We start from the raw sequence: 25738 nt of genomic DNA on the forward strand, positions 1-25738 counted from the left end.
GGAGTTCTGGGGTGGGGGAGAAGTGTGGTCGCCGGATGGAGGTTGTCTGCTCAGACGGGCAGCAGGAGGAAGTGAATGCGGGGCCGTGGGGAGATTGTCCTGTGTGGCATCCCCTCCCACCAAGAGCACAGGGGAGAGCTGTCCTCAGGCCTGACACCAAGCCTCCCCTCTACTCCCCCCAGAGCAATTCTTTGCCCCTTCAGCAAAACCTTCCTTCCCCCCGAGGTTCCGCTTCTGCTTGCAGTCTGGGCGGGGCTCCCAGCCGGGGAGGTGGAGCTAGAGCATGGGCCGCCCCCTCCCGCCTGGTCACCCAGAGGCTCTAACTGCGTGAATACCAAGGCGCGGGGGGCGGGGGGGGAGGCGGTTCTGCCTACACCTTCTCCATGCCTGTGGGCCCTGTGGTTCACACTGTCCTGCTGTGTGGGAGACTCAGTGGTCTTTGGGTACAAAGCCCCTGGTTGCTCATTGTAGAGATGGTGAAACCATGGCTGCAGACAGATCTTCAGGGGAGGCTGGTGCCAGGAGGAAGGAGGGACCCCAGCTCAGGCTACAGAAACCCGGACTAAAGGCAGAGAGCAAGGAGAGTCCAAAGAAGTCGGGCAGGAAAGCTCACGTCCCAGATGTACACACAGATGCCTGAGGGCATCAGAGAAGTTCCAGAAGCTGTTTCTGATAAGTCCTGGGCTGAGGCTGGAGGGAGAGCCGCAGGGAGAGTCCCACCCTGAGGGGAGCACACCTGGGGAGGAGGGGTGCTGAGCCCTGAGGAGAGGAGGCAAAGGCAGGCCCTGTGGGATCCCCACCTTGCCGCCACCAGCCAAGAAAGCACCATGAGAAAGCGGCAGGTGGAGAAGAGAACAGACACTGGGGCCAAGGACAACTGGGTTCAAATCCTGGTTTATCCACGGACCAGCTGTGTACCCTTGGGTAGCTTAACCTGTGTGTATCTCAGTTTCTTCATGTGTCCAGTTGGGTCAACATGGCCCTGACCCCATGGGCCTCTGTAAGGGCCCAGTGCTGCAGGCTCTTTGCAGCTAGTGGGGACCTGGACTCCATGTCCTCGCCAAGGAAGACAGCTGAGGGGAGAGCCAGGTGGGGCTCTGCTCACCCTGTCCCTGGGCGACTCCTCCGTCAACAAGCCAGCCCACCCACATCTTGCCTTGGAGGCACTGGGGGTAGGGGCTGTGGGTGGGTGCATCGCCCCAAGGTCCCAGGCTGCAGGGGCAGGACACCCAGCCTTCTAGTCCAGGTTCAGACTTCCTGGAAGGGGAGTGTGGCCCTTTGTAGAGGGTATGGGCCGGTGGCTCACAGAAGGATCAAGGGCATCGCAGCCATCAGGCGAGGGGCCGTGGCAGGCCCTCTGGGTCTCTGAGTGGTTCTTGACCTCCATTTGTTCACCAGCTGCCTTGCGGCAGTCCTGTGGGGCCTGAGGGCCTCTGTGAAGCCTGGAGCAGGGGCAAGCGGTGGCCCCAGGCCCCAGGTTCCCTGATGGGACTGAGGGACCACAGGGCTGAGAGACAGGCCATGGGGTGAGGCCTGGAAGGACCCAGACTCCGTGTCAGGGTGCACTGCATCAGGCCTGCCTGAGATGTGGGACTGCTCCCTGAGGAGAGGCAGAGAGGTCTGGAACCTGAGAGAGAAAGGCCCAAGAAGGGAGTGTCTGAGGGGAATGGTGGCACTTAGGAGACCATCTTGGAGTCCATGAGTGGGGTTTCAGGGGTCAGGGAAGGTTGGGAGAATGCATTCTTGAACAGGGGCCTGTCAGGTGTGCGGGGAGGGTCACAGCTAAACTCAGTTTTCCCAGCCGTCTGCAAAATTAGACACCCTCACCAGGGGCACTGGTCCCCAGCAAAAACAGACCCTTTCTCCTCAGGGTCTCTTGGTCATTCCCCTCTGGGGTTATCCGGGCCTGAGTTAGCATCTCCCTGTGTCCTGAGCCACTCCTCTCTCCATGCCCCCTGCCCCCAGCCCCCAGGCCTCCAGCTGGGCCAGCCAGGCCCTAGAGGCTCCCCGAAGAGATCGCCACACCCCCACTGCACCAGCAGCCAGGCTCCTGAAGGCCCACCTTCTCAGTCTCCCTGTCAGGAGTTCAGAACTATTGATTCTCTTAATTGTTTGCTCATAGGAGACCAAAGGGGTGGGGGGGACAGGCAAAGCAAAACCAAACATGCTTTGTAGTTTTCCACAAGTCTGGGCACCAAAGCCTCACAGTTATCCCATGAGACCCCAGACACCGGGCGTCCCCCCACCCAGGGAGAGGAGAGGTGGCGGTGGGCGCCAGCCCAAGCCCCTCAAACCAAGCCTCCTTTCTAGGACAGCACCTGTCCCTGCAGCCTTCTAGCCATGACAGGGAGAGCCTGAGGATTTCATTATGAGCTCAGATTATTATCAAGTACAAGGGGGAGTGAAGGGGACATTATAAGCTCTCCTTTTAATAATGAATCCCATTTCCTCTTGCATTTGGTTTTCTTGCAACAGATGCTGTTGCAGAAAATGGAACAAAATGGAAAAGATAAAAAGGCGAGTAATTAACTGGGCCCAAAAGCCTTCCTAGCAGATGTCAGGGATGGCAGGGCAGGGTGCCCAAGGCCCACCCACCACACCCTCGCCTGGCACGGCTGCCTGGCGGCTGCTTTGGGGACCCATATGTTCAGATGATTCTCGGCTTGGCTTGGTGTTGGGGAAGCATGGAGCCGCCCCCCTGCTGTTCGGTAACTGATGACCATTTTTCTCCAATTATACTGAAATTGAAGGATCCTCAGACTTAGACACCCAAGTAAAATAATTAGTGCTTAAAATGTTAATTGTGCTCAGATGTGCCTTTGCCGGTGGAGGCTGTCTGCAAGGAAGCGTGCAGAACGGAACCCTGTGCGGAGGGAGCTCTGCCTCTGCACCCCTGCTTGCCCCCCACCCCCACCAAACGGGCTGGCCTCCGAGGGAACCCCAGGGTGGGCCGCCCAAGACCAAGAACCCGGTGCCCGTTCTCACAGGTGATGTCTGTGTGAGGCGTGCCGTGATCGCCTCCCAGGCCAGCCCAGGGGTCCCCAGGCACTGAGGGTTAGAACAAGGGCACATGGGGTCACGTCTGGCCCGGGCCCCTGCTCTGCCACCCTCCCAGCCAGCAGTGTGGATGAAGGCAAGACAGCCAACCTCTCTGAGACTCAGTGCCCCCACGTGAACAGGGTAGGCACACCAGCCCCCTCCTCCAGGGCCCGGTGGGTTGGGGTTCAGGACAGAGTCATCCTGTTGTGGGCAGTCAGGGGTCCCGTTCTGGGCAGCCTGCTGTATCCCAAGTGGAAAGAATAATCGGGGTCACCCATGCCCACCACCATCCCACCGCCTTGCTCACTGCCTGGGGGAGAAACCTCTCCCTGCCCCGTGGAGAGGAATTCACTCTCCCTGCTTGTGACTTGGTCCTCGCGTGCGCCCAGGTCCGTTCTCTGCGGAGATGACACGCCTAAGAGGCTTAGGCTCCTTTATGCCTCGTGTCCCAAGGAAATACACTCAGATACTCCGCGTTCCGGATCCACCACATAATAAGATTCCTTTATCTCGTGTTGTCATGGAAAGTATATATTAACTGATTAATATTAATGTGTTGGCCGATTAATATTAATATCAGAACCGATTCCTACTTCACAAGGCAGTGACGTTGATGAGCCCGGCAGAGCCCGACAGCTGTCAGGTGTTGGCCGCTTCCCCGGGGACACGGCGGAAGTCAATGCTGACCCTCTCCGCCGTGCCTCGTTAAGGACACCGTCATTAGCGGTGTCTGTCAGCGCTGGCGTGAAAGTGTGTTTGGACTCCGATTGTGGCAATTAAAATCCTTGCCATCGAAGGCAGCATATTTTATCATTTAAATAGCATTTTACGTTCTCCTAACATATTTTCCCAGTAACATTGTTAAATTAGGTGATAAAAGGTTATTTCTTGCTTCCGAAGTTGAAATACGTTACCATTATTCCTTATCTGCCTGGAATTAGAAAGGTTTCAGTATTATACGTTCTAAAGATTTCATTATCAAAATTTGCCAGACTTTAGAAGATAAACAGCATTTTTTTTTTTTTTTTGCCCTTGTTTTAATCAAAGACAGACAGAGCTCTCTTTGTCTTCTGACACTGGAGATTGCTTCCAGTATTTGGTAGAAAGGGAAAGGGTACTCCCAGGGCTCAAGGAGGTCACTAGGGACCCTGGCTTACCTTCAGTTTGGAGCTGTCACCTGTGCCAGATCCAGGAAAACCAAAGACCGTCAGGAAAGCCTGAGTGTCTTGTCCCTCTTGCCTACAGGGAGGGAAGAGCCAGATGCACCTTTAGCTGGTGGGGCTGGACTGGAGCCTGTCTGTGGCACACGGCTTCCCCATCCATCTCCCCTCCAGCCACCCACCTCTCCAGCTTGCCACCTCTAGTGCTTGCCTGGCCTGCATCTCAAGCCCTTTCCTCTGGACCTCAAACTATCCATCCACCATCCACCTGTCAGCCACTCACCATCCATCCATCCATCCATCCGTCCACCCACACCCCAGCCCAACTGCCGTCAGTGTGCTCCCCCCAGGCCATCTCCCCATCACATCTGACATGGAAGCCCCCCCCCACACCCCTGATTTCCCCACCCACAACTCCCAGTTAAATATGCCATGAACAGGGGCTGGGGCCATATACCTGGTAATGGCTCAATTTCCCCCCGATGCCCAGCATCCCCAAGTCACCCTATATCATGACTTCTTAGAGGCCAAGTGTCTCTGATGTGGCATTTTCAGCCATGGGCTCTTGTGCAAACATATCTCTGCCTGAGAGAGAGAAGACCTGGGAGAGTAGCTGTGTTGCCCTGGGATGAATCGACCTTCCCTGAAACTTGACCCCAGGCCCACCTCTTCCCATCATCTTTCCCAGAGCTTGGATGCCAGGGGCAAGATTAATTTCACCAAGGAGGAAGCTCACACTTTTTTTTTTTTTTTTAAGGCTCACACTTCTTAACAGACTTCTGGCCAGAACAGAGCTGTAGTTGGGTTGGTGGAAATGGTCCTCTTGTACCGTGACAGTCCCCCAAATGGGTCCCCTCCCACCCACCACGCTGTCTCCAGCCTCTGCCCTGCCTCACGGGGCCAGCTGGTCCCAGATGCTGGGGGCATGGTGACAGTGTCTCTGACAGAGTACTTCAGCCAAGGGTGGGCACTGGGGAAACAGAGCTGCCCGTTTCTTCCTGAACCTTGACGTTGATGGCAGTGTTCCTCTGAGCTCCTCTCGGCAGGGCGAGGTCTCGGTGGAAATCTGATCCTCGGAGTGAGAAATGCCAGCCCACGGGCATCTGTCTGGAGCCAGGTGGGTCCTCCTTCACCTGCAGAGCTCAGCCCCGCAGCCCTGGTCCATCCAGGTCTCTTCCCACCCAGGACAGGGCTGCAGACTGAAAAATGGCCTCAGCATATTCCAGAAGCTGTCCTGAGCCCAGAGGAAAGGTGTAATCCACGGGAGAATTCCTTGCCCTGACTTCGCGCTCCTAGTTAGGGGTACAGCCGGGCAGACAGTGGTAGGGAGCTGGAAATAACGTTCCCAGGAAGTCTGCCCCCCATGTGTGGTCCCCAGCACCCAGGACTTCCCAAATCCCTGCCATCTCCAACCACAAATTCTCGCAAAAGCCTCAGGCATTCAAGCCTGCTGCACCGTGTTCACACCACCCACCGCCCACACCCCCATGTGTCCTGTGCCCTCCCTGCCCCACACGGGCCATTACGCAGCACCCCTCGCTCTGCAGCCACCTCCCCAACAAACAGAAAACAAGCTCGTTGCCGTTGTAAGCGTCCCCGGCGTGATTTATGGCCATCATCACCATATTTTGTTTGGAGCTGTGAACCTCCAGACATAAATCAAGTCATTAGAAGGAATGACGTTTAATCCTGCAGAAGATGCCTCTGTGGGCTGAGCAGCCCTTGCCTGGCAAGTGAATCATTCATTCTAGAGAGGACGGCCCCATACACACCTCCACGGCCAGCTCCTCGTCTGCACCGCACACGGGCATGGCAAGCCAGAGGCACACGCCGGGCTGCTTTTGTGTCTTGGAACAGCGTATTCCCGACCGCAAAGAGATGCCCCAAACACATGCCTGGGAATCCAGACGGGAGTCTTAATTCTGCAGGAGAAGCACGCAGCCGGGTGGGGCCATCTTTGTGCCTGTGACAGCTCGCGTCGTCGTCCTGAGAGCTGCCGCTGGTGGGACTTCAAAGGAAGCAGGGAAACAGCTCAGAACTGTCTTCGGCTCTCCTCGCGCAGAGACCCCCGCCACCTTGGAGCATCCATTACGGAGGACCATATTTTATATGCGAGACCGGAGGGTCTAATTTCCAGAAGACACCTGCTGAGCTTGAAGGGGGAGGTTCATGGACCTTAGACAGTGCCTTCCGGGAACTGCGCACCCCCACCCCGCCCCGGCAAACAGCATCGGGCTCCCAGCAGGAAGATGGTGCCTCTCACAGTTAACGAGGCACCCCCAAAATGCTGGGGAGGGGAGGAGACCGAGGGTCTCGGCTGAGGGATCGCCTCAAAGACTTTGGCAAATTCTCAGCGCACATGACAATTGTGAAAATTCTGGATGACATTTCCAGGGTTTAGTTCTACTTAATATTCCTGTGCTCAGAGCTAACGAGGGTGTTGTTACGCGGCGTTATGTCAGCTGCGTGTGTTTCAAGGATGCTGGTCGTCGCAGGGCTGGGATGCGCGGCTTGTGTCTGGACAGTGTTGGCCCACGCTATTCTGTCTCCAGCTGAGAGCTCCTCACCGCAAGCCTTACCCACGTCTTGTGCCTCTGGGTCCACGTGGCCCAATTTAGGTCTGGGTTTTGTCCTCTGTTGCCTCTCTATCCCCCCGGACCACCCTCTGACAGCATGTGGGGGCACAGACATTTTCTTGCCCTCCCCCTTCCACCCTGACTCACCGAGCCCTGCAGCCCTCCCTCCCTTTCTCCTCTTGTGCTGCCTAAACTCAGGCTCCCTATCCTTCACCTGAAGAACCCTTTCTGGTTTTGCCCTTTCTTTGGGACCTCCCTTTTTCTTGGCCATTCCCCACTTGCCTCCAGAAGGATCTCTGCGTACACAAGGCCCCTCTACCCGGGGGCCTGGATGCACAGATCTGAGCGTCTTTGCAAGCGTGTGTGATGCGGGTGTGGAGCCCAGCCCAGCCCGCTGTGGTGCGACAGTCAGCAGAGAGGGTGTCTGCTCCCCAGGATGGCTTTGGGGTGCTGTGGTCAGTGTGGCCATCTGCTGTCCAGAACCCAGGGCACCAGGCTGGGCAGAGCCAAGGGCTGGCCAGCCAGAAGGGAGAGGAGGTGGGTGTTGGCTAGATGTCCAGGGACGGTGGTGTCCCCACAGTCAGCAGCCACCAAGGCCAAGACGAATGCTGTGCTCCAGGCCTTACCCCTCAGGGAAGCTGGCCAGACGCTTCCTGAGGTGCTGCTGGCCCAGTCCTTGGCAGGACCTAACTTGACGTTCAAGGGGGCAGGGAGTCCCCTCTCCTCCCATGTGGATTGCAGCTACCTGGACCCGTGGCAGGGCCCCCCTCCCATTGCATGGTGCTCCAAGCACCTCCAGGCTTCCCCTTGCAAACAGAGGCTCCATTCTGCTCAGAGCACGCGGGATGCTCCCTGAAATGCCGTTGCCGTTCAGAGGTCTGTATGGCACAGGAGGAGAGCCTGGGGCTGCGGCTCCAGTGTAGGGAGCTTGCATCCGGCTGGGGGTGGGGAGGGCTTGCTGCCCAGTCTCGGGGCCCGTCTGGGTACAATCCGTGGACAGCGGTGACTACCCGTACACAGCCTCTGGGGACTCTTCCGAGAATTGGTGTCTCTATACCTGAGCCCCGGAGCAGCTCCTTTGCAGCCCTACTTCTAGGAGCCTGACTCCCCTATGGGGGCTGGAGGGCTCCCTGCAGACGGAGCGGTTCTGGCTGCAGGAACGGAGCTGCCAGGGAGTGGGGTGCTTCAAGGAAGCATCGGCTAGAACAGATTCACTTTTGGGGCTCTCAGAGTATTGAAAGCAGCAGCTGTGACAGGTCTGGCCGCCACAGGGCAGCTCGGTAATTGACTCTGCAGCCGGAAAGACACATCCTGAAGCCAGCTAGAGCCCTACCGATCATTACCTTGGGCCTGGGCCGCAGCAGTGAGGAGGCTGCCCCTGTGGGCAGGGAGGGACTCCCTGTGGGCTCTGGAGAAAGGCAGACTCAGGCAGACTCTGCTGGGCCCACAGCCAAGGCTGCTGGGGATGGGCTGCCACAGGTCTGCTTCCCTTAGCTGAGAAGGGCTGGTCCTCCCCCCTCAGCAGGCCCTGGACAGCCATGGGCTGTGGACTGTGCTTTCGCACACACATACGTCTGCCCTAGCTCCTCCCCATCCTCAATCTGACCTCTGGACGTCTACACTCAGAGACCCAACAGCATCTCAGACTCAATGAGGATCAGCTCCCCTTCCTAGGAAATGGCACCAGCGTCCCGATGCTCACGCTGGAAACCCAAATCTCCTTATTCTGCTCCCAGTCAGTCCCCAAGTGGTGCGGACCCAGTGGCGTGCAGGAACTGGCTGTTACCAGCCCATGAGGACCCAACCCCGTTTCCTATCAGTAGCTTGAAATCTGCCCAGGAGAAGTGTTTACGCTGCAGGAATCAGCCAACACTGCAAATGAGCCCCTCCCCAGCATCCCGAGAGCCGATGTTAACATCCAGCAGCACACTACCCCATTTATTCTTTCTGAAATTGTCTTCCCATCTTCCTCCGCATTCCCCCATCAGCCTCTGGGTCCGGGCCTCAGACGTCTCCTCCCCAGATGGTGGCAACCACCGCTGATGGACCAGCCTTTCTGTTCCGTCTTCAGCTCTTCATCTCAGAATGGTCCTTAAATTCAAAATAGCTCCCAGCTCCAAAAAGCCTTTGTAGACTTTCTTCGGGCCTTAGGAGATAAGATCGGGTGTCTTTGCCAGGCCCAGAGGACCCCTAGTTTGCTGTCCCCGCCACCCTCAGTGGTCCCATCATTTCTGGACACCTTCAGCCTCTGTGTCCCTTCATCCCCTAAGGCCACCAAGTTCTGCCAGGAATGCCCTCATTACCCTCAGGTGCCAACTAACGGCCCCTACCTTAAGGAGACCTCCCCTGGTGCCCTGGGCTTGTTGACATCCCTACCCTACGTGGACTGTCATTCACCCCATTGCTGCCATTTCCCTGCTAGACCGTAAGCTCCATGAGGGCAGAGGCCCCGATGGTCCCATTCATTGCCAAGACCCTGTCACCAGTGTGTAAGCCACTGCCGGCCACACACACAGGTGCTCCATCTGTGGAGCAGAAGGACAAATGGCGTTGGCCAGCGCCACTGAGTTCTTCCTCCTGGTCTTGCTGCCAACACATTGCAGGGGTGGCAGGGATGGCCGCCAGGGGGTACTGTGCCTTCACTGACCAATGTCGCAGACTTGGTTCTTTATCATCTGCAGCAGCGTTCCTGGGCTCCTGGTAATCCTTCCAGGCTCATGTGTGTTGAAAGAACACATGAAGGGAGGAGAGGCATGACCTGCTCTAAGCCACATGCCATGAGCTCTCAGAAGCTGGATACAGATGTGAATGTACACCTCCCCACCCCGAGCCCACCACGTCCCGTGGCAGGACACAGGCACAGAGAAGCCGGGTATGCGTGGTGTACCACGTCGGTTCCATGTGACCTGCACACTTGGAGGTACGGTGCAGTGCAGTGCAGGACCCCCCCACTCCGCCCCCGGCCCAGAACATGGTAGGAATCACCCCCCGCAGGCTCTGACAGGAGAGCTTTGGAGCAGGAGCTGGGGACCCCTCCCGTGTGTCTAGGCACGCATGCTGTGGGGGTGGGGGGAAGCGCAGGGACAGCTCACCCCCCACGTGATGGACAGATGGGGGGTGTGGAGCAGCAGGACAGCTGCTGGGTTTGCAGACTGGCTCACCGGCTGGCTGGCTGGCTGACAGGCAGCTCCAGCGCTCCAATCTGACAGCTGCAAGGGAATTCACAGCCAAGGCTGAGCTGACAGGGAACAACCCAGCTGAATCGTGGATCCTAATCACGGAGGCGAGGGAATGGAATCGCTAAACAAAACAAGTGGTGGTCAGAGCAGTCAGGAGCCCATCAGGCCGAGGCGGGAAGATTCCCTCTTCCCTCCTCTGCAAACAGGCCCCAGAGTCCCCATGCTGGTGCTGGAGCTAGACTTGGAAGAATGGGCTTGGAAAAACTCACCTGCTACAAAGGTGACCTGGTGATGGGAACACCCGGAGCCGACAGCTTCCCTCCCATGAGCTCTTCTTTGCCAAGCACTGTGCATGTTTATGGACCTGCAAGATGGGCATTTTTATCCCATTTTATGGATGAGGGAACTAAGGTTCACTGAAGTCAAGGGATTTGTCCAAGGTCACACAGCTGTGCTTTTGCTCTCGTTTCTTTTAAAATATGTGATCCCTTGTTAAAAGCTATTACTCGGGGGCGCCTGGGTGGCTCAGTGGGTTAAAGCCTCTGCCTTCGGCTCAGGTCATGATCCCAGGGTCCTGGGATCGAGCCCCGCATCGGGCTCTCTGCTCAGCAGAGAGTCTGCTTCCTCCTCTCTCTCTCTGCCTGCTTCTTTGCCTACTTGTGATCTCTGTCAAATAAATAAATAAAATCTTAAAAAAAAAAAAAAAAAAAAGCTATTACTCGGAGTCTCCAGGCGAAGGGAGGGCAAGCCCTTGCTCTGGTCTGGCCCAAAGGTCAGGGGTTACTGTGTCACCCCACCATAAGTTTGGTTGTGTCCGAGCCTACCCACAGAGGCTAAGGCAGGAGGAGAGGGGCCTGTGGCTTGTCCAGCTACCTCCTGCCTCTGCCCGAGGCCCACACTCTGGCCACAGAGCTGCCAGGAACCCTGTCTCCCTGCCCTGGGCCTGGGACAGCAGAAGCGGGCACCGCTGGGACTGAGGCTGGTCTCCAGGCCATGCACGAGCCCGAGCAGAGAATTTAATGACTTGGATTTTCCTGTGATCACAAGTGAGAATTTAAGACCCTTCGGTGAGGCTCCTTCCGTCTGAATTCTGTGCCTGGAGTCCAGGCTGCCCGCTAATTGCTGAGTGTGTTTAAACTTCAGTTTTGCATCTCATCTGCATAAATTAACAACCTGCCCAGAGGAAGGAAGCAGCTCACAACGAGGCATCAGAGGCCGATGTGGGGGTAGGGGGTGCCCCTCAAAAGGGCAGAGCCTGAGCTGCTGGTGGGAGTAGAGCCAGAGCTGGTGTGGCCCCATGGAGGCCACAGGCCCCGACCTAGTGCCCCACATATGGCAATGGGAGGCAGCCAGTTGGGTTCATCGTAGATCTGACCTCCTCGCCTGTGTGGGAGTAGACAGACCCGTCAGCCTGGGCAGCTCCTTCCACAACTTGCATGAGCTGATTCCTTAAAAGAAATTCTCTCCTCCCCGTGTACATGGATCCTAGTCGTGGAGGGCTAATTGAGCCCCTCCTTCAGAACCCTTCCATGCTTCCTGTGGAGTGGGGCCTGGCTGTTCCCTCAGGGCTTCCTCCCCTAACTGCAGCGAGCATCGCACCCTCCTGGCTGCCTTTCTCCTGCCCGCATCCAAGATTCCCACCTTGCGGCCCCCCAGCACTGTGCGAGGACCCGTACGCCACCCCGCCGTGCGGGCTGCCCCCTGGCACGCACCTGAGGTTCAGGAGCTGCTGCTTTCTAAGGAGGAAGGGACACAGCAGAGCAGGGCAAGGCTGCTCACCAGACGCACCTGCCAGGGAATCTGGGCCGGGACCCAAGTTGGACTCTGTATCTCACACATGCCGGACACCAAGATGCAGTGGGGGCCTTGTTTCCAGTATCTTCCCTGGCTCAGGCCAGCCTGAAAGCCCTGGAAGTTTCCTGGCCTGATGGACAGCATAAGAGGACATGTGGTGAGACAGCCCAGATGGTTGTGGACACACGGGCTCAGCCACCAGAAGATCCAAGACATGGAAAAGGAGCCAAGGAAAGGCAGTTGGGGGTAGCTCTGGAGATCAGGGACCACGGGTTGAAACTCTGCACAGAGCAGGGACTGTGGACTCACATCCATGCCCCGTGGCCCATGCTGGCCCCTTCTGTTCTCTCCTACCTCTTTTTCTTTGCAGGTATGACTCCTTCAGGACAGCCCTGCCTGCTCCCCAGCCTGCAGTATTCAGAGCAGCAGGACCCCCTCACCACGATCAGGGCCTGGGGCTGGGATTGGGCCAGTTGGAGTAACAGTCACACTCCTCAAACATGGTCAACCAAGGGCTCACGTGGCAGCTTCCCGCCCTTTCTGGGAACTTGGGTCCTGTTTCGGCCCATGTCAGTGTTGTTGGTCTACACAGCCTGACCTTCAGTGGGTCCTGGACAGTAGAGATTGGGGCTTTTGGATTAAACCCAGCAGGTCTCTCTCCTGTGACTTGGGAGAGGAGTAGGCAGCATCCCCTCCCCAACAGCCCATGTGCCTGCAAAGCCTGCTTGGTAACTCTGCCCCAGGCCCAGGCTACACAGCCTAATCATAAGAAACTGGCCACACAGGGGCGCCTGGGAGGCTGTCGTTTGAACATCCAACCCTTTATTTTGGCTCAGGCCATGGTCTCAGGGTCGTGGGATGGAGCCCCAAGTTAGGCTCCATGCTTAGTGGGGAGTCTGCTTCCTCTTCTCCCTCTGCCCCTCCTCCATGCTTGTACTCTCACTCTCTCTCTCTCAAATGAATAGATAAAAATTCAAAAAGAAAAAAAAAAGGTGATATGTCAGTTTTCTGTCTTTATAAGGAAGGAAGGGAGGGAGGGAAAAGAAAGGAGAAACTGGCCACATACAACATCATCAGCCTTTGCCTCCCCTTGACAGGTAACCAGTAAGCTTTTCAGCCCAACAGTCTGAAGAAAACCCCGAGCCAGAGAAGAGTTCACAGTGTGGAGCCCACTTGGCAGTCCCAAGGAGTCACGCTTTGTTTATTCTCACCAGCATTTACTCCTATCATACAGCATGTGTTTCAACCACTCTGCAAATATCATCTGTCCAGAAGGAGAAAGCGGTTGTCTTTTTCTTACCGTGCAGGGGAAGGAGCTCTCTCACAGATTGTTAACATGATGTTGAAAGGAGAAGACAGGTAGCTCAGACCCTGGACATGGAGCATGTACATGACTGACCTTGGGATTCCCCTGTCGCAGGGTGGGGGGGAGGGAGACAGCGGAGGCGTGTGGTGGCGTGGGTGCCATCGGATGGAAAAGGAGGCTGGGGCTTGTGGTTTATGTTGTTCAGCAAGCCCACTTTTTCTGTCTAGACTGCATGTTTATTCGAGGGCTTGGGAGGGGCTGGTGGTGGTTATATTGAAGCCAAGTTCTCCCTGCCCCCGTGGTACTTTCGTGGGTGCAGCTGAGACAGCGTCCTTAAATGCCCTCCACCCCAGCACGCCACGGAGCTGTCCAAGTGCTGAAGTGCAGTCCATTGTGGGATACCCAGACCCTGTCCTCAAGACACCCAAGGCTGCTCACCTTCACTTGCTCAGAACTAGGCGTGGTCTTTGCTTTGGCTTTTATCCAAGCCGTGCATGGAAGATTACCTTCCTCTACAGAAAAAGTAGGGACAGTGGGCCCCTGGCAAGGAGGGGGAGCCTGTTACATTTCCTTCATTAACTACCTGTCTTTATTCCAAAATGCCATACGGGATAGGGTCAGTCTTTGGCAAATGAACGATAATAAGTTTAAAGGTCAAGAACGTACAGCTTGTGGCAAATTCGGCCTCCGCCTAAGGACTGCTGGGGTTTTCCACAAGACAATTTTTTTATTTTCAAAGGGGGCAATTGCAGCCAGCTTGGCTTTATTGGGTAAAAGTGGCCAGGAGGTCAGAGATGCCCCCAAGCCCGGGTTTGGTCTAGGAGGGATGTTTTCTCCAGCCTTCAAGTGGGCCAACCTGGAAAACCCCTTGGGGTTCAGCATCCTTCTGCACAGGCTGCACAGGTAAAATGGGACAGGCCCCATGGCCCACCACCCTCCAGGCTGTGAGGACAGTGCCAGCGGGAGGTCACAGCTGTAGGGCCTGACATCTCCATAAACGCATCCTCCTCCAGCTCCACTGGCTGGCAGGGTGCCTTCTGTGAGTGGCTCCTGAGCCCCACTCTTGGCCAAATCTGGCATGACTCATTTGCTCCCAAAAAGGAATGTAAATAAGCACCACCGTACCTTGACAAGTTGACAGGATTGACAAGCAGAGTAAATTCCTGTACCTGAGACTCTGAGGAGAGGTGGTTTAGCAGAGGCAGCTGCCGTCACCAGAAGAAAATAATTAAGGAAACCCAGCAGTGTGGAGGAGGCCTGCGTGTGCAGCCCATCCCTTCTGCTGAAGGGACCTGTGATCACTGGCTGCAGGAGGAAACCCTCACGTGCCAGAAAGAAATGGACTCAAGAAGCCCATGCAGGGGTGAGGCAGGGCAGGGCAGGGGAGGGGTGGTCAGCAGGAGGGGAGTAGGCTCTGGGCTCAGAGGGGGACCCTGATGAGGTGCTCAATTCTAACAGACTCTTGTCTTGGAACCAAGGACCCACTACTTGCACCCAGTATCCGGGGTGCAGCTGGTTCTACATGGAGCTTCCCTTCAGCCTCCGCAGAAGAGTCTGGAAGCCTTGTTTCAGAGTTGCTCCATATGTATACACATATTGCCTGTAAGCTTGGGAATGCCCAGGAAGATATGTACACTCTGTCCTCTGCCACACCCCTGTTCCCAATCCAAAGGAATCCAAGAACACTATTGCAACAGAAGAAAGAGGCTACGGGCCCAAGTTCCACCTTTGTTTCACTTTTGGAACTCAGAGAAGTTCCCAGGAGGCTCAGGGAATGTAGGCTTTCCATCCCAGGGGTGACCTTGCATCCCCCCTCGTAGCTGGTGAGTGAAGGAGATGTAGAGGCACATCCTCAGACTGACCAGCATGAGGCCAGGGTCACAGCGATGGGAGAAGCTGTAAAAGAACCTTGTGGAGAACTTGGTGGAGCCCCCTGGGTCAGGGACAGGATGTTCTCTCACCAGCTGGGTTCTGGCCACTGGACCTATGCCAAGTACACAGAGACAGCAGGAGACATGCTGGGCCGCCAGAACATCTCACACACATAGGCCAGGAACAGCCAGAACTCGGTCAGGTGTGCCTTGTCATGCCAGTTGGAAGTTCAAGCCTTTTCTTCCTTAAAGGGTAGCGGGTGCTAATTGTGACTGTGGCTTTCAACAAAGCTACAGAGTAGAAGCAGCCACATATATGGCACAAGAGCAGGGAGAGCCCCTGGTGCCTCAGTGGCCAGGCAGGGATGGGAGAGGGAGGCCAAGACTCCTAAATAGGTCCCCCCAAAGGAAATCGTCCTGTTTACCTAGGACCTCCCCCAAAACAAAGTATGAAGCAGAATCCTTCCCTCCCAGTGGGGGTTCACTTCCCTAGAGCTTGTTATCCTGGGTGACTTCAGCCCCAGCCTAGCTAAAGAGCCTCCTTGGGGGAAGAGGGAACATTGTGGAGTGTGGTCAGCAATGTACCGATCTGTCTCCTCTCCCCTCCAGTGACAAGTGCCTGCCAGACAGTCACTCTGTGCCTGGGCTCTGCTCAGCCCTTTGCAGGAGACCAGGGCGAGCAGGAGATGGCCAGCTCACGCCAGAGTCCCATGGCCAGCTGAGCTGGCCAAAATCTCAAAGTAGGTGCTTAGGTTAGGGGAATTCCCAGAGCAAGTGAGGAGGCCCCAGTCCAAGGGAAGGCGTGTGTTCCACACCCAGGCCTGTGTGTGCAAAGGTATGGGTGTTATTGTGTCATATTCCGAGTACAGAAAGCTCACATTGACTAGAGCAAGGGCTGAGCCAGTGGAGCAGAGAGAGAGGAGGAACAGAGCTTTCAGAGGGTCCTTTCCCTGTGACTTAATGACAGTGAGGTTGCATGGGGGTGAGGGGCAGTGCTGTGGGTTTCCTGGCTATTCCACTGAGCAGGTGGCCAGCTTTTGAGACCTTCCAGGTCACATCAGGAGGTAAGACACTGAGAAGGCATCATCAGCTAGGAGCCAGTGGGGCTACATCTCACTGCACCCCCATTTTCCATATGGGTAAGGGGGTGGAGGGGCACTCACACTGAGCCGTGCCCCCCTGATCTGCTTTGTCATGGAGCCCACACCAAGTGCCCTCTAGCCTGGGGGCCCAACTGTCAAGGGCCTGTGAACAGGTCCTTGGGAGCCACATGTTACTTCTGCTAATACTGTCCTCTCTGCTTTTCAGGAATAAAGTTCAGCATCAGGCCACAGCAGCCCTACAACGTGAGTTCTGAGAGTCCGATAAATCTGAGCACCGGCAGCCTGGGGCGAGTTGGAGGGGGTGGGGTGAGCAGGGAAGAAAATCCAGAGCTCATGTCAAATCCATTTTTGGAAAGAAAAACGTGCCCTGTCCTTCCTAGGAGCCTAGGGAACAAAGCCCAGGGCTTTGGACCCATGAATTTCTCCTTCCTGTTAGCTGGCGGCTTTGGACTTTTGCTAATAGAGGCGGTAAATCTGAGCCAGCCTCCTCCGGCCACCAGCTCCCTGCCCTGTTCCCCTCGCCCGGCTCTGAGAGGTTCCTGGGAGGCCTGCGCCATCTCGTGGCTGAAAAGACACTTGCATCTCTGGCCTCAAGACAGTGGCCAGCCAGGGGTGGGGCCTTCAGGGACTAGACGTGGGCTCTGCCAGAGGGGTCCCATCCAGCAGACTCAGCTGGTCTCCTCCCTCACCCTGGAAAAAAAAAAAAAAGAGGCAACAGAGGGGGCAGGGACCCCAGCCATAGTGAGGGTCTGACCTGTGTGATGCTCAGTGTCCTGCTGATAAGTGGCCCGTCCATGCTGATAACCATTTCTCTTCTTGCTCCAGGACGTCCCACCAGGCAGTTCCCAGGATGGTGATTCGAAGGCACCGACGGAGAAGGTCCCCGGAGACTTGTCCAGCCGGGCCCCAAGGGACTTCCACCTGCCAGTGCCAGACCAGCCTCAAGCCCACCTAAACACGGGGGCCCGGCCCCGGCCCCGGCCCCGGCAGCGCCGCCGGCGGTTACTTATCAAGAAAATGCCCCCTGCGGCAGCCGTCCCGGCCAACGGCTCAGTGGGCGCATTTGCGCGGCCGGCACCCTGGGCCCCCGACGGCCACTGGGTCACCATGCACCGCAGCCAGCAGGAGCGCAAGCGGGTGATGCGGGAGGCATGTGCCAAGTATAGGGCCAGCAGCAGCCGCCGGGCGGTCACCCCCCGCCACGTGTCCCGCATCTTCGTGGAGGACCGCCACCGCGTGCTGTACTGCGAGGTGCCCAAGGCGGGCTGCTCCAACTGGAAGAGGGTGCTCATGGTGCTGGCGGGGCTGGCCTCGTCCACCGCCGACATCCCGCACAACACTGTCCACTACGGCGGCGCCCTCAAGCGGCTGGACACCTTTGATCGCCAGGGCATCCTTCACCGCCTCAGCACCTACACCAAGATGCTCTTCGTCCGCGAGCCCTTCGAGAGGCTGGTCTCCGCCTTCCGCGACAAGTTCGAGCACCCCAATAGCTACTACCACCCCGTGTTCGGCAAGGCCATCCTGGCCCGTTACCGGGCCAACGCGTCCCGGGAGGCACTGCGGACGGGCTCTGGCGTGCGCTTCCCCGAGTTCGTCCAGTACCTGCTGGACGTGCACCGGCCCGTGGGCATGGACATCCACTGGGACCACGTCAGCCGGCTGTGCAGCCCCTGTCTCATCGACTATGACTTCGTGGGCAAGTTCGAGAGCATGGAGGACGACGCCAACTTTTTCCTGAGCCTCATCCGGGCGCCCCGGAACCTGACCTTCCCCCGGTTCAAAGACCGGCACTCGCAGGAGGCCCGGACCACGGCGCAGATCGCCCGCCAGTACTTCACCCAGCTCTCCGCCCTGCAGCGGCAGCGCACCTACGACTTCTACTACATGGACTACCTGGTTTTCAACTACTCCAAGCCCTTTGCGGACCTGTACTGACGCGCAGGGCCGGCTGGCCGCTGGCAGCCCCGCCCCACGCGCCGGCGCGCGCTCCCACACCTGTCGGCGCTCCGGAGACCGGAGCAGCCGCGACTGCTCGGTGCCGCTAGCTGTACGTGGGGGACAGAGGCCCGGGCCTTGGAGGGGAGCCTCTGGCCCCTGTCCCATCCCCACTTCCTCACTCCTCTGCTGAGGAAGACGCCCGGGGGTTGAGCAGGACCCCAGGAGTCCCAGCTGCAAACACCCAGCTCAGCAGAGTCAGGATGGCCGGGGAAGCCTGAGGCCCGGAAGACGAGGGCCCAGCGGTAAGGGACTTCCTGCGGTCCCTTAGCCATTGCCTTGTACCAAACCACATGGTTTGCAGATTTTCTATGAGCCCGGGGGAGGTTCCCTCGGAAAGAGATTCCAAATAAAGCACATGGTTTCCAGAGTAGAGGTGTCTACACTTGGTGTTGGTATGGGAACACATGGCCCCTTCCCCGGGCTCTGGGGGCTCTTTCTCCCTCCCCAGGGGCCTGAGCCAGGCGTCTGCAGGTCCTGCTGCGGGAAAGGAGGCGGGGAGAGTAGAGGATCTGAGGCTCTCATTCAGGGCACCTGGGGCCTCTGGTCTCAGTTCTGGCCCATTTATCCTGAAAGGAGACACTTGACCTGTCCCCGTGGAGGCCCACTGGGGTCTCTTCTTGTTAGTCACTTTGTGGAGGCCCTCTGGGGACCTGCCAGGGTTCCCTGGGCAAGCTGCCATGTGGGGATCTGTGGGGTCCAGCATGGGGGGGTCTCCGTGGGTATGGCACTTACGGGCCGGGAGGGATGCTCTCCCTTTCTCTCAGCATGGCTTTATCTCGAAGCTGTTGTCTGGAGACCCCTTGACCTGGCCTTGACCCCTGGCTCCCTTCACCTGACCAGACGCCCTTAAAGCTTTCAGGGCTGCCCACCCGTGGGGGAGGAGGAAGAGAAGCCCACAGGGGGAACTTGTCCAACAGTGTACTTTCCACACACAGTAATGGCTCTGAAATTGTCCAAAGCCAGAGTGATTCTCGAAAGGTCCCAGAAAAAGTGTGTGGGAGCTTTGAGGGTGGCTGTGGCCGTGACTATGTCCGGTCCCGTTTGTAATACAAAATGCTGCCTGTTTCTAAAGGTCGGTCTGTCTGTCTGCTGTCAGGCCTCATCTCTCTGTCAGCCTGTCTGCTGCACGGCCTTCTGTATCTTTCCAAGGGTGTCTCCGTGGATCTCGCCAGGAGATGGCTGTCAGTCTGTTCCCACATGTTGGGGGAGATGCTGCTGGGGCCTGGGAGGAGACCCTGCTGGTCCCACGGTCGCCGTGCTGCTGGCTCCCAGCCAGCCTCATGCTGGCCCGTGGGGCTCCACCCCCTTTCTGCCTCCACCATGGGCTCCGGAAACTTAACAAAGGTGGGACAAGGAACTGAGGCTGCCTCCCCCTGCTTGGGGTCCCGTATGTCCAGGAACCCCGAGCAGGGTCCCCCTTCCCCAGGTTCCAGCTGGAGTGGCCTGGCCATCTGGCAGGAGGAGCTCGGAGGGGCAGGAAGGAGGCTGTGGTCAGGGCCCCAGGGGCTCCGGGGTGTGGAGGCAGCGAGACAAGTGCCTTGAGGCTCCAAGGCTGGGTCAGCGTGAGAGGAGGCAGGGAAGGGCCCCGACACAGCTGCGCCTGGGCTGCGGGGCTCGCAGAGTGAGAGGGAAGTCTCCACACACAACTAGTGTCTCTGGGCAGGGAGGCATCTGGTGAAGCCTGAGGCCGGGTGTCACCATGTCATCCCATCAGCCAGGGGGACACCCGGAAGCCCAGCTGAGGCAAGCTGCTGCTTGGAGACAATTTGGATCGCCACGGGACCAACCTCCCGCTGTGCACGTGTGAGTGTGTGTGTGTGTGTGTGTGTGTTGCAAGTGTGAAAGAGATAGAATGAGAGAGAGAAGTGTGTGTGTTGGGGGGGCGTGTACCAGGAAGAAACATCTTAACTCATGTCATCCCTCAGAGACAGCTCAGCCCGAGCTGGGCAGATGGACACACATAACACGTCCATCAAAGAGGGACTTTCCTGGGGCACCCAAGTGGTTCAGAGAGTTAAGCCTCGACCCCTTGGTTTCAGCTCAGGTCATGATCTCAGGGTCACGGGATCGAGCCCTGTCTAGGTCCAGCAGTCAGTGGGGAAGGCTGCTGGAGGAGTCTTTCCCTCTGCCCCTCCCCCAAATTGTATCCCTCTCTCCCTTTCTCTCTCTCTCTCAAATAAATAAATCTTTAAAAAATAAATAAGCAGGGGCACCTGGGTGGCTCAGTGGGTTAAACCTCTGCCTTCAGCTCAGGTCATGATCCCAAGGCCCTGGGATCGAGCCCCACATCGGGCTCTCTGCTCAGCAGGGAGCCTGCTTATCCCTCTCTCTCTCTGCCTGCCTCTTTGCCTATTTGTGATCTCTGTCTGTCAAATAAATAATAAAATTAAAAAAAAATAAATAAGCAAATAAAAGAGGGGGATTTCCTTCTGGAAATGGAAAGCGGAGACACAGAATCCAGGCAATGATCATGATGGCCGCTTGGTGGCGCCCAGCATGCCGTCCACCTGCCCACAGGAGGCCCAGCCCTGAGTCCTCACCCTGAATCCACCGAGGGGATGCTGAACCCAGCTCCAGCCCCCAAACCCCAGACTCCATCCTCATAGAGCCCCAGGGCTTGGGGACTGTGGACTGAACTGCCAACACAGGAATATGTGTGGATGTGAGTGTGTCTGGGTGGGTGGGTGGGTGGGGCAGACCATCCCACTGGCACCTGTTCACCAGCCCAAATCACACCCAGCTGAAGCTCCTCTGTTGAGCCTGGCATGTGCTCCCTGAAGAGGGGGCGCCCTTTCCCCAACTTTACCCTCTGTGGCCCCCACGGCGTTCGAAGCACTCAGGCTGGTGAGAGCTTGGCACCTTCTCCAGCCTAAAGCCGTGAGGAGGCAGGAAGCAGGGAGCAGCAAAGGAGTGCGGGGTAGGAACTTCCCAGGGCAGGACCCTTCTGAATCCCCCACAGGGTCCAGCCTTGCCTGGGAGCTGGGGCCACCGGTGGAGGAGCCCCCATCAAGGATGACCATGCCCATCACTGCTGAAAGCAGAGGCGGCCAGCCCTGGGCTCTGGCCCAGCCTGGACATAGGGAGGAATGGTGCATGGAGGCTAGCAGGCCTAAGCCAGGGCAGCCGAAGTGCGGTCTGACTGGATGCTCTCTGCCCATCCTGGGCCTGCACCTGTGGCCATCCCCAGGCTCAAGGCCATTTGTCCCAGAGATGCCTGGTCTGTGGCAGCAGGAAGCCCAGAGCCCTCATCTCCACAAGTGAAACCCCTGTGGGAAACGATGGGGCCTGGCAAGAAGGCTGGCGGTCTCTGGGGACCTCCCTTGGGGTCCCCACGGCCACTCCTTGGAAACCCAGTTCTAAAATCCCTGGAGCCAGTGTTGGTGTTAGAGGTGTGCACTTGCCTCGCCACCAGCAGAGGGTGCCCTGAGCCAGCTCACGATGTTCTAGTCTGCCCTCAGACCTCGGAGACAGGGCATCCCCAGGACAGGACTGAGGTCTAGTCCTGTCTCTGTCCACCTACAGCCAACTTCCCACCTCCCATCACCATAATGGATGCAGGACCCACACATGCTCAGTGCTTAATAAATGTCTGTTGGGTGGCTGCAGGGTTCAACAGATGGACGGACAGATAGATGAAAAAGAAAGGAGGAGAGGGAGGAAAAGAATGGATGGATGCATGGATGGATGGATGGATGGATGGATGGATGGATGGATGGATGGATGGGTAAACAAATGGGCAGGTGAGTGGATGGCTGGGTTAGGTAGATGGATAGATGGTTGCCTGGGTGGTTGGACAGATGGACAGAGTATGGATGGATGGGTGAGTAGATGGACAGGTGGACAGATAGATGGTTGGGTGGATGGACGAATGGGAAGGTGATGGATGGACAGACATTTGGATAGGTAAATGCACCATCAGAAGGCACTAAAAGGTCAGTTCAGGCTTATTGATGGACTGAAGCCATAGCCCCAGCTACAGATGAAGGTCTCTTAAGGAACAGAAGAAGTTTGACAACATCTCTAGGAGAAGGGCCCAGGTGTTGATTTGTTCTTGCAGGTTCCGTGCCCAGTGGTCCTGTGGTCCTGGCATCAGTTTTCCCTCCATCCCTCCCATGCCCTGGTTACTCCCCTTCCCCTCTCCAGCCCGGACTGGGCAGTCACGGCTGGAGATGCAAATGTGGGATGAGGGAGCTGAGAAGAGGGAGCACCCTGCCTGAGTGTAACTGCGGGCCAAGCAGGGGCTGTGGGCATGGACCAGCCTGGCAGCCTCCCCCCCCCCGCCCCCTGCACAGACTCAGCCCTTCCCTCCCCTGCTTCTGTGGTCCTTAGCCAGGGTGCTGGTAGGAGTACACTAAGTGGATCAATAGCGTGTCAGCCCTTTGCCAAGAGCAGGCTGCATCTATCAAGGGCTGAGTGACAGCTAATCATTTTCCACCTGGTGTTCACCCTTGCAGAGACCTGCGGGCTCTGCCACTGGGCCTACTGGAGACCAGGAGGCTGACAGACCCTGCCCTGCTCCCCTTGCAGGCTGCAGGCACCCTCCCGGGCCACATTCCCACTCCCCGCATGCCCCCCCCCACCGCCTGCATGAAGGTATGGCTTAGTGGGAATGTGTGGGCACCCGGGGCTTGGGAGCACACGTGTGCCTGGGAGTGTGAGCATACCTGGAGAGTGCATGGCTGGCGTCTGGGGCACGCCTGAGGGCTCATCCAGCAGTGCGTGCATATGCCTGTATGGCTTTGACTGTGTGCACGGCCGTGCTCATCCCTGAGGGTCCGTGTGAGCATGTGCATGCACAGGCATCTAGAACTCACGTCTCCGTGAGTGTGTGGCCTTGTCTGCATAAAGGAGTGTGCTCGGTGCCCATGTTTGTCATCAGGGTGCTGCTGTACATGCCAGGGACCACAAGCCCCTCGGTACTCCCGAGTCCTCTCTCCTGGAGGGGAGTTGCTACTAGCATGATGCCCCACGCTGAGCCATCTCGCTGCCACCCCCACCCTAGCTGGTGCCTGGAAGGGAGGAAAGGTGGCTGGAGCCCCGTGCTCCCTCTCTGTCCCTTTCCTGCTAGAGAAAGCAGGTGCCGGAGGGAGGAGGGGAGCCTGAAGGGAGGAAGGTCCTGGGTTGACAGGAACATTTCTTTCTTTCTTTCTTTTTTTAATTTCTAAAGTATCTTTATTCTTTTTTTTAATGACTTAAATTCAGTTAATTAGCGTATAGGATATTATTCGTTTCAGAAGTAGAGTTCAGTGAATCAACAGTTGTGTATAACACCAGTGCTCATGACATCACATGCCCTCCTTACTGTCCATCACCCAGTTACCCCATCCCACCACCCACCTCCCCTCCAGCAACCCTCAGTTTGTTCCCTATGATTAAGAGTCTCTTATGGTTTGTCTCCCTCTCTGATTTTGTTTTGCTTTATTTTCCCTTCCCTTCCCCTATGCTTCTCTGTTTTGTTTCTTAAATTCCACGTATGAGTGAAATCACAAGATAATCGTCTTTCTCTGGCTGAGTTATTTTGCTTAGCATAATACCCTTCAGTTCCATCAGTGTCATTGCAAATGGCGAGATTTCTGGCTTTTGTTGGCTGAATAATATTCCATTGTGCATACACACCACATTTTCTTTATCCATTCATCTGACAGGAGCATTTCAATTGAAAGTGATAGCATCAGGTAGGGCTGTATTCAGCTGTCCTCTTGGTGTCGGAAGAACTCAGCTTCTTCACTCCTCCCCTCTGCTTTGCCCTATGTGCTTCACTGCCCGGCATCCTCGCCCCTAGGGGTGGCCATCGAATCTCCACACTTCCACGGCCCCCCTCAGTTTCATCTCCTGATGCCCCTTGAGCCAATTCCTATGGCTGAGGGATGGACTCGACTGAGGGATCACACGCCCCTCCTGGTGTGTACCACAGGGTCTGAGAGCAGGGGAGGGGAAGGTGGGTGCAGTGGGACGGGAATGGGAGATGGGTGGGTGGAAGCTGTGTAGGGGTTCTTTTCTCTCTGCCTGAGGTCTCACATCTGAGGCGTGAACAGTTGCATCCAAAAGGGCCCTGGTGCTGTCAGCACCCCCTGGGGGCTCACAGCAGCTACTACACAGGCCCCTGGCTGGGGTCAGCTGTTCCTGCTTCAGGCTTTCAAAGACCCCCCCACCCATCCTCCCCACCCCTACTGCCCGCCAGCCTCAGACTACGTCCCCTGACCAGGGTCCACCTTTGGTTTCTAGCCACGCAGGCCCTGAGCAGGCACTTGCCCTTAAAACCCCACAACCTGGCTAGGCCCCACCTGTCTGATCTACCATTGCCCCACCTTCCCGACAGACCTTAACCAGTAGGCAGCATCTGCCCTGGGTGTGGGCCTCAAGCCCTGGAGGGGAGGGCGCTGGGCCAGGCCTCCAGCCCTGGGGTCTTACAAAAATGGGGGAGGGACTCGCCTTCCCTGGCGGTAGCTGAGGACACCCATGGCTTCTCTGGGTCACTGCCACAGGAGCCACGAGCAGCCGTTCTGCAAAGTGTGGCTGCAGGCTTGCTCTCAGCAGGCAGGCAGCTCTTCCAAGTCTCCATGAATAATTAAAAACACCTTAAGTGTGCACCCGCAGCCTGGAGGACGCCCCCCTCCCCCGTTGTGTTTAGGAGCAAGCTCAGACAATAGCAATAGCACTGGACTCGGAGGGACACCAGGCCCAGGCCTGCCCCTCCTGGGCCTGCCCCCTGCCCCGGCCCTCTCTCCTTCCCCACCTCCCTACCTTCAGAGCCCCCAGGGCAGGAGAGGGTCGGCTGGGAGGGCTTGCTGCAGATGGCGGGTATGGCAAGCCCCCACCCCCGCCGCCAAGGGCTCAGGAGACAGGTGCACTGAGATGGTGGGGGCAAGGATAGGACCAAGGAGGAAGGGCTCCAAGAAGACTGACTCGGGGCCACCCCCAGGCAGCCCCCTCTCTGGACAGCTGCTCCAGGGAGCCCAGAGGGAGGTGCCACACCTGAGCAGACCCCAGGTAGGGGCCAGGCTAGAGCATAGCCAGCCTGCCACTGTCCCAAAGCATATCCCTGGCGGAGGGACTTGCAGGGGATGGGTAGAGGGGGAAGGTAGGTAGTGATTGCCCCTGCACACACACACACAGGTAGCTGTGTGTGTGTGTGTGCCTGTGTGTGCGTGCACACGCTGAGCAGGGCAGACATCACGAGGGCAATGCGTGTGTGTGCAAGCGTGTGGCATTGTGTGGGTGCGGCAGGGGCTGTGTGGCTGGGCGTGGGGTTGAAGGAACACACCTGGGCCGCTGTGTCTGTGGCTTTGCACATCAGAGGTTTGCTCAGGACTGAGAGGTCCCAGAAGGGCCTCTGCCTTGAGCTCCAGGCTGGACACCTCCCCCACCCAGCTCCAGGGCATCCTGTCCCAGAGCCCTCTCTCCACTGCTGCTGTCGGGAACTCCTCTCAGACCCTCCCTCTGAGAGCTGAGCCTGACGTCCTAATCCCTCCAACCTAGAGTTCCTGGTAATGACATTTCTGAAACGTGAAAATTAGAAACCAGCTGCCACATTGCTCTGGGCCCTGGGCCAGCCCAGCTTCCTGCTGAGCTTCGCGTGGGGTCTCAGAGGCCACATGCGGCCCTTCTTGTGGCTGTTCTGCTCACACGGAGGAACCTCCTTTCTCATCAGCACAAAGGGGTGACTCTACTTCCTATGTTCCCCATGCCACGTGAGCAGGAGACAGGAT

At 57.3% G+C, this 25738-nt stretch overlaps 1 protein-coding gene across 1 annotated transcript in view; it reads left to right on the forward strand.

Annotated features, from left to right (window-relative positions):
- The window catches only part of LOC111161601 (carbohydrate sulfotransferase 8), a 62916-nt gene extending 44905 nt beyond the window's left edge, over positions 1-18011 (forward strand). The window contains exons 2-3 of the mRNA XM_022525358.1: positions 16234-16271; positions 16854-18011. Of these exons, the coding sequence (XP_022381066.1) occupies positions 16234-16271; positions 16854-17966 (1151 nt within the window). The 3' untranslated portion in view covers positions 17967-18011. The remainder of the gene's footprint in view (positions 1-16233; positions 16272-16853) is intronic.
- The last annotated feature ends 7727 nt before the right edge of the window (positions 18012-25738 follow it).

The sequence above is a fragment of the Enhydra lutris genome, unplaced genomic scaffold, assembly GCF_002288905.1.
Source record: "Enhydra lutris kenyoni isolate GAN:26980312 unplaced genomic scaffold, ASM228890v2 scaffoldscaffold85, whole genome shotgun sequence".
Taxonomy (NCBI): Eukaryota; Metazoa; Chordata; class Mammalia; order Carnivora; family Mustelidae; genus Enhydra; species Enhydra lutris.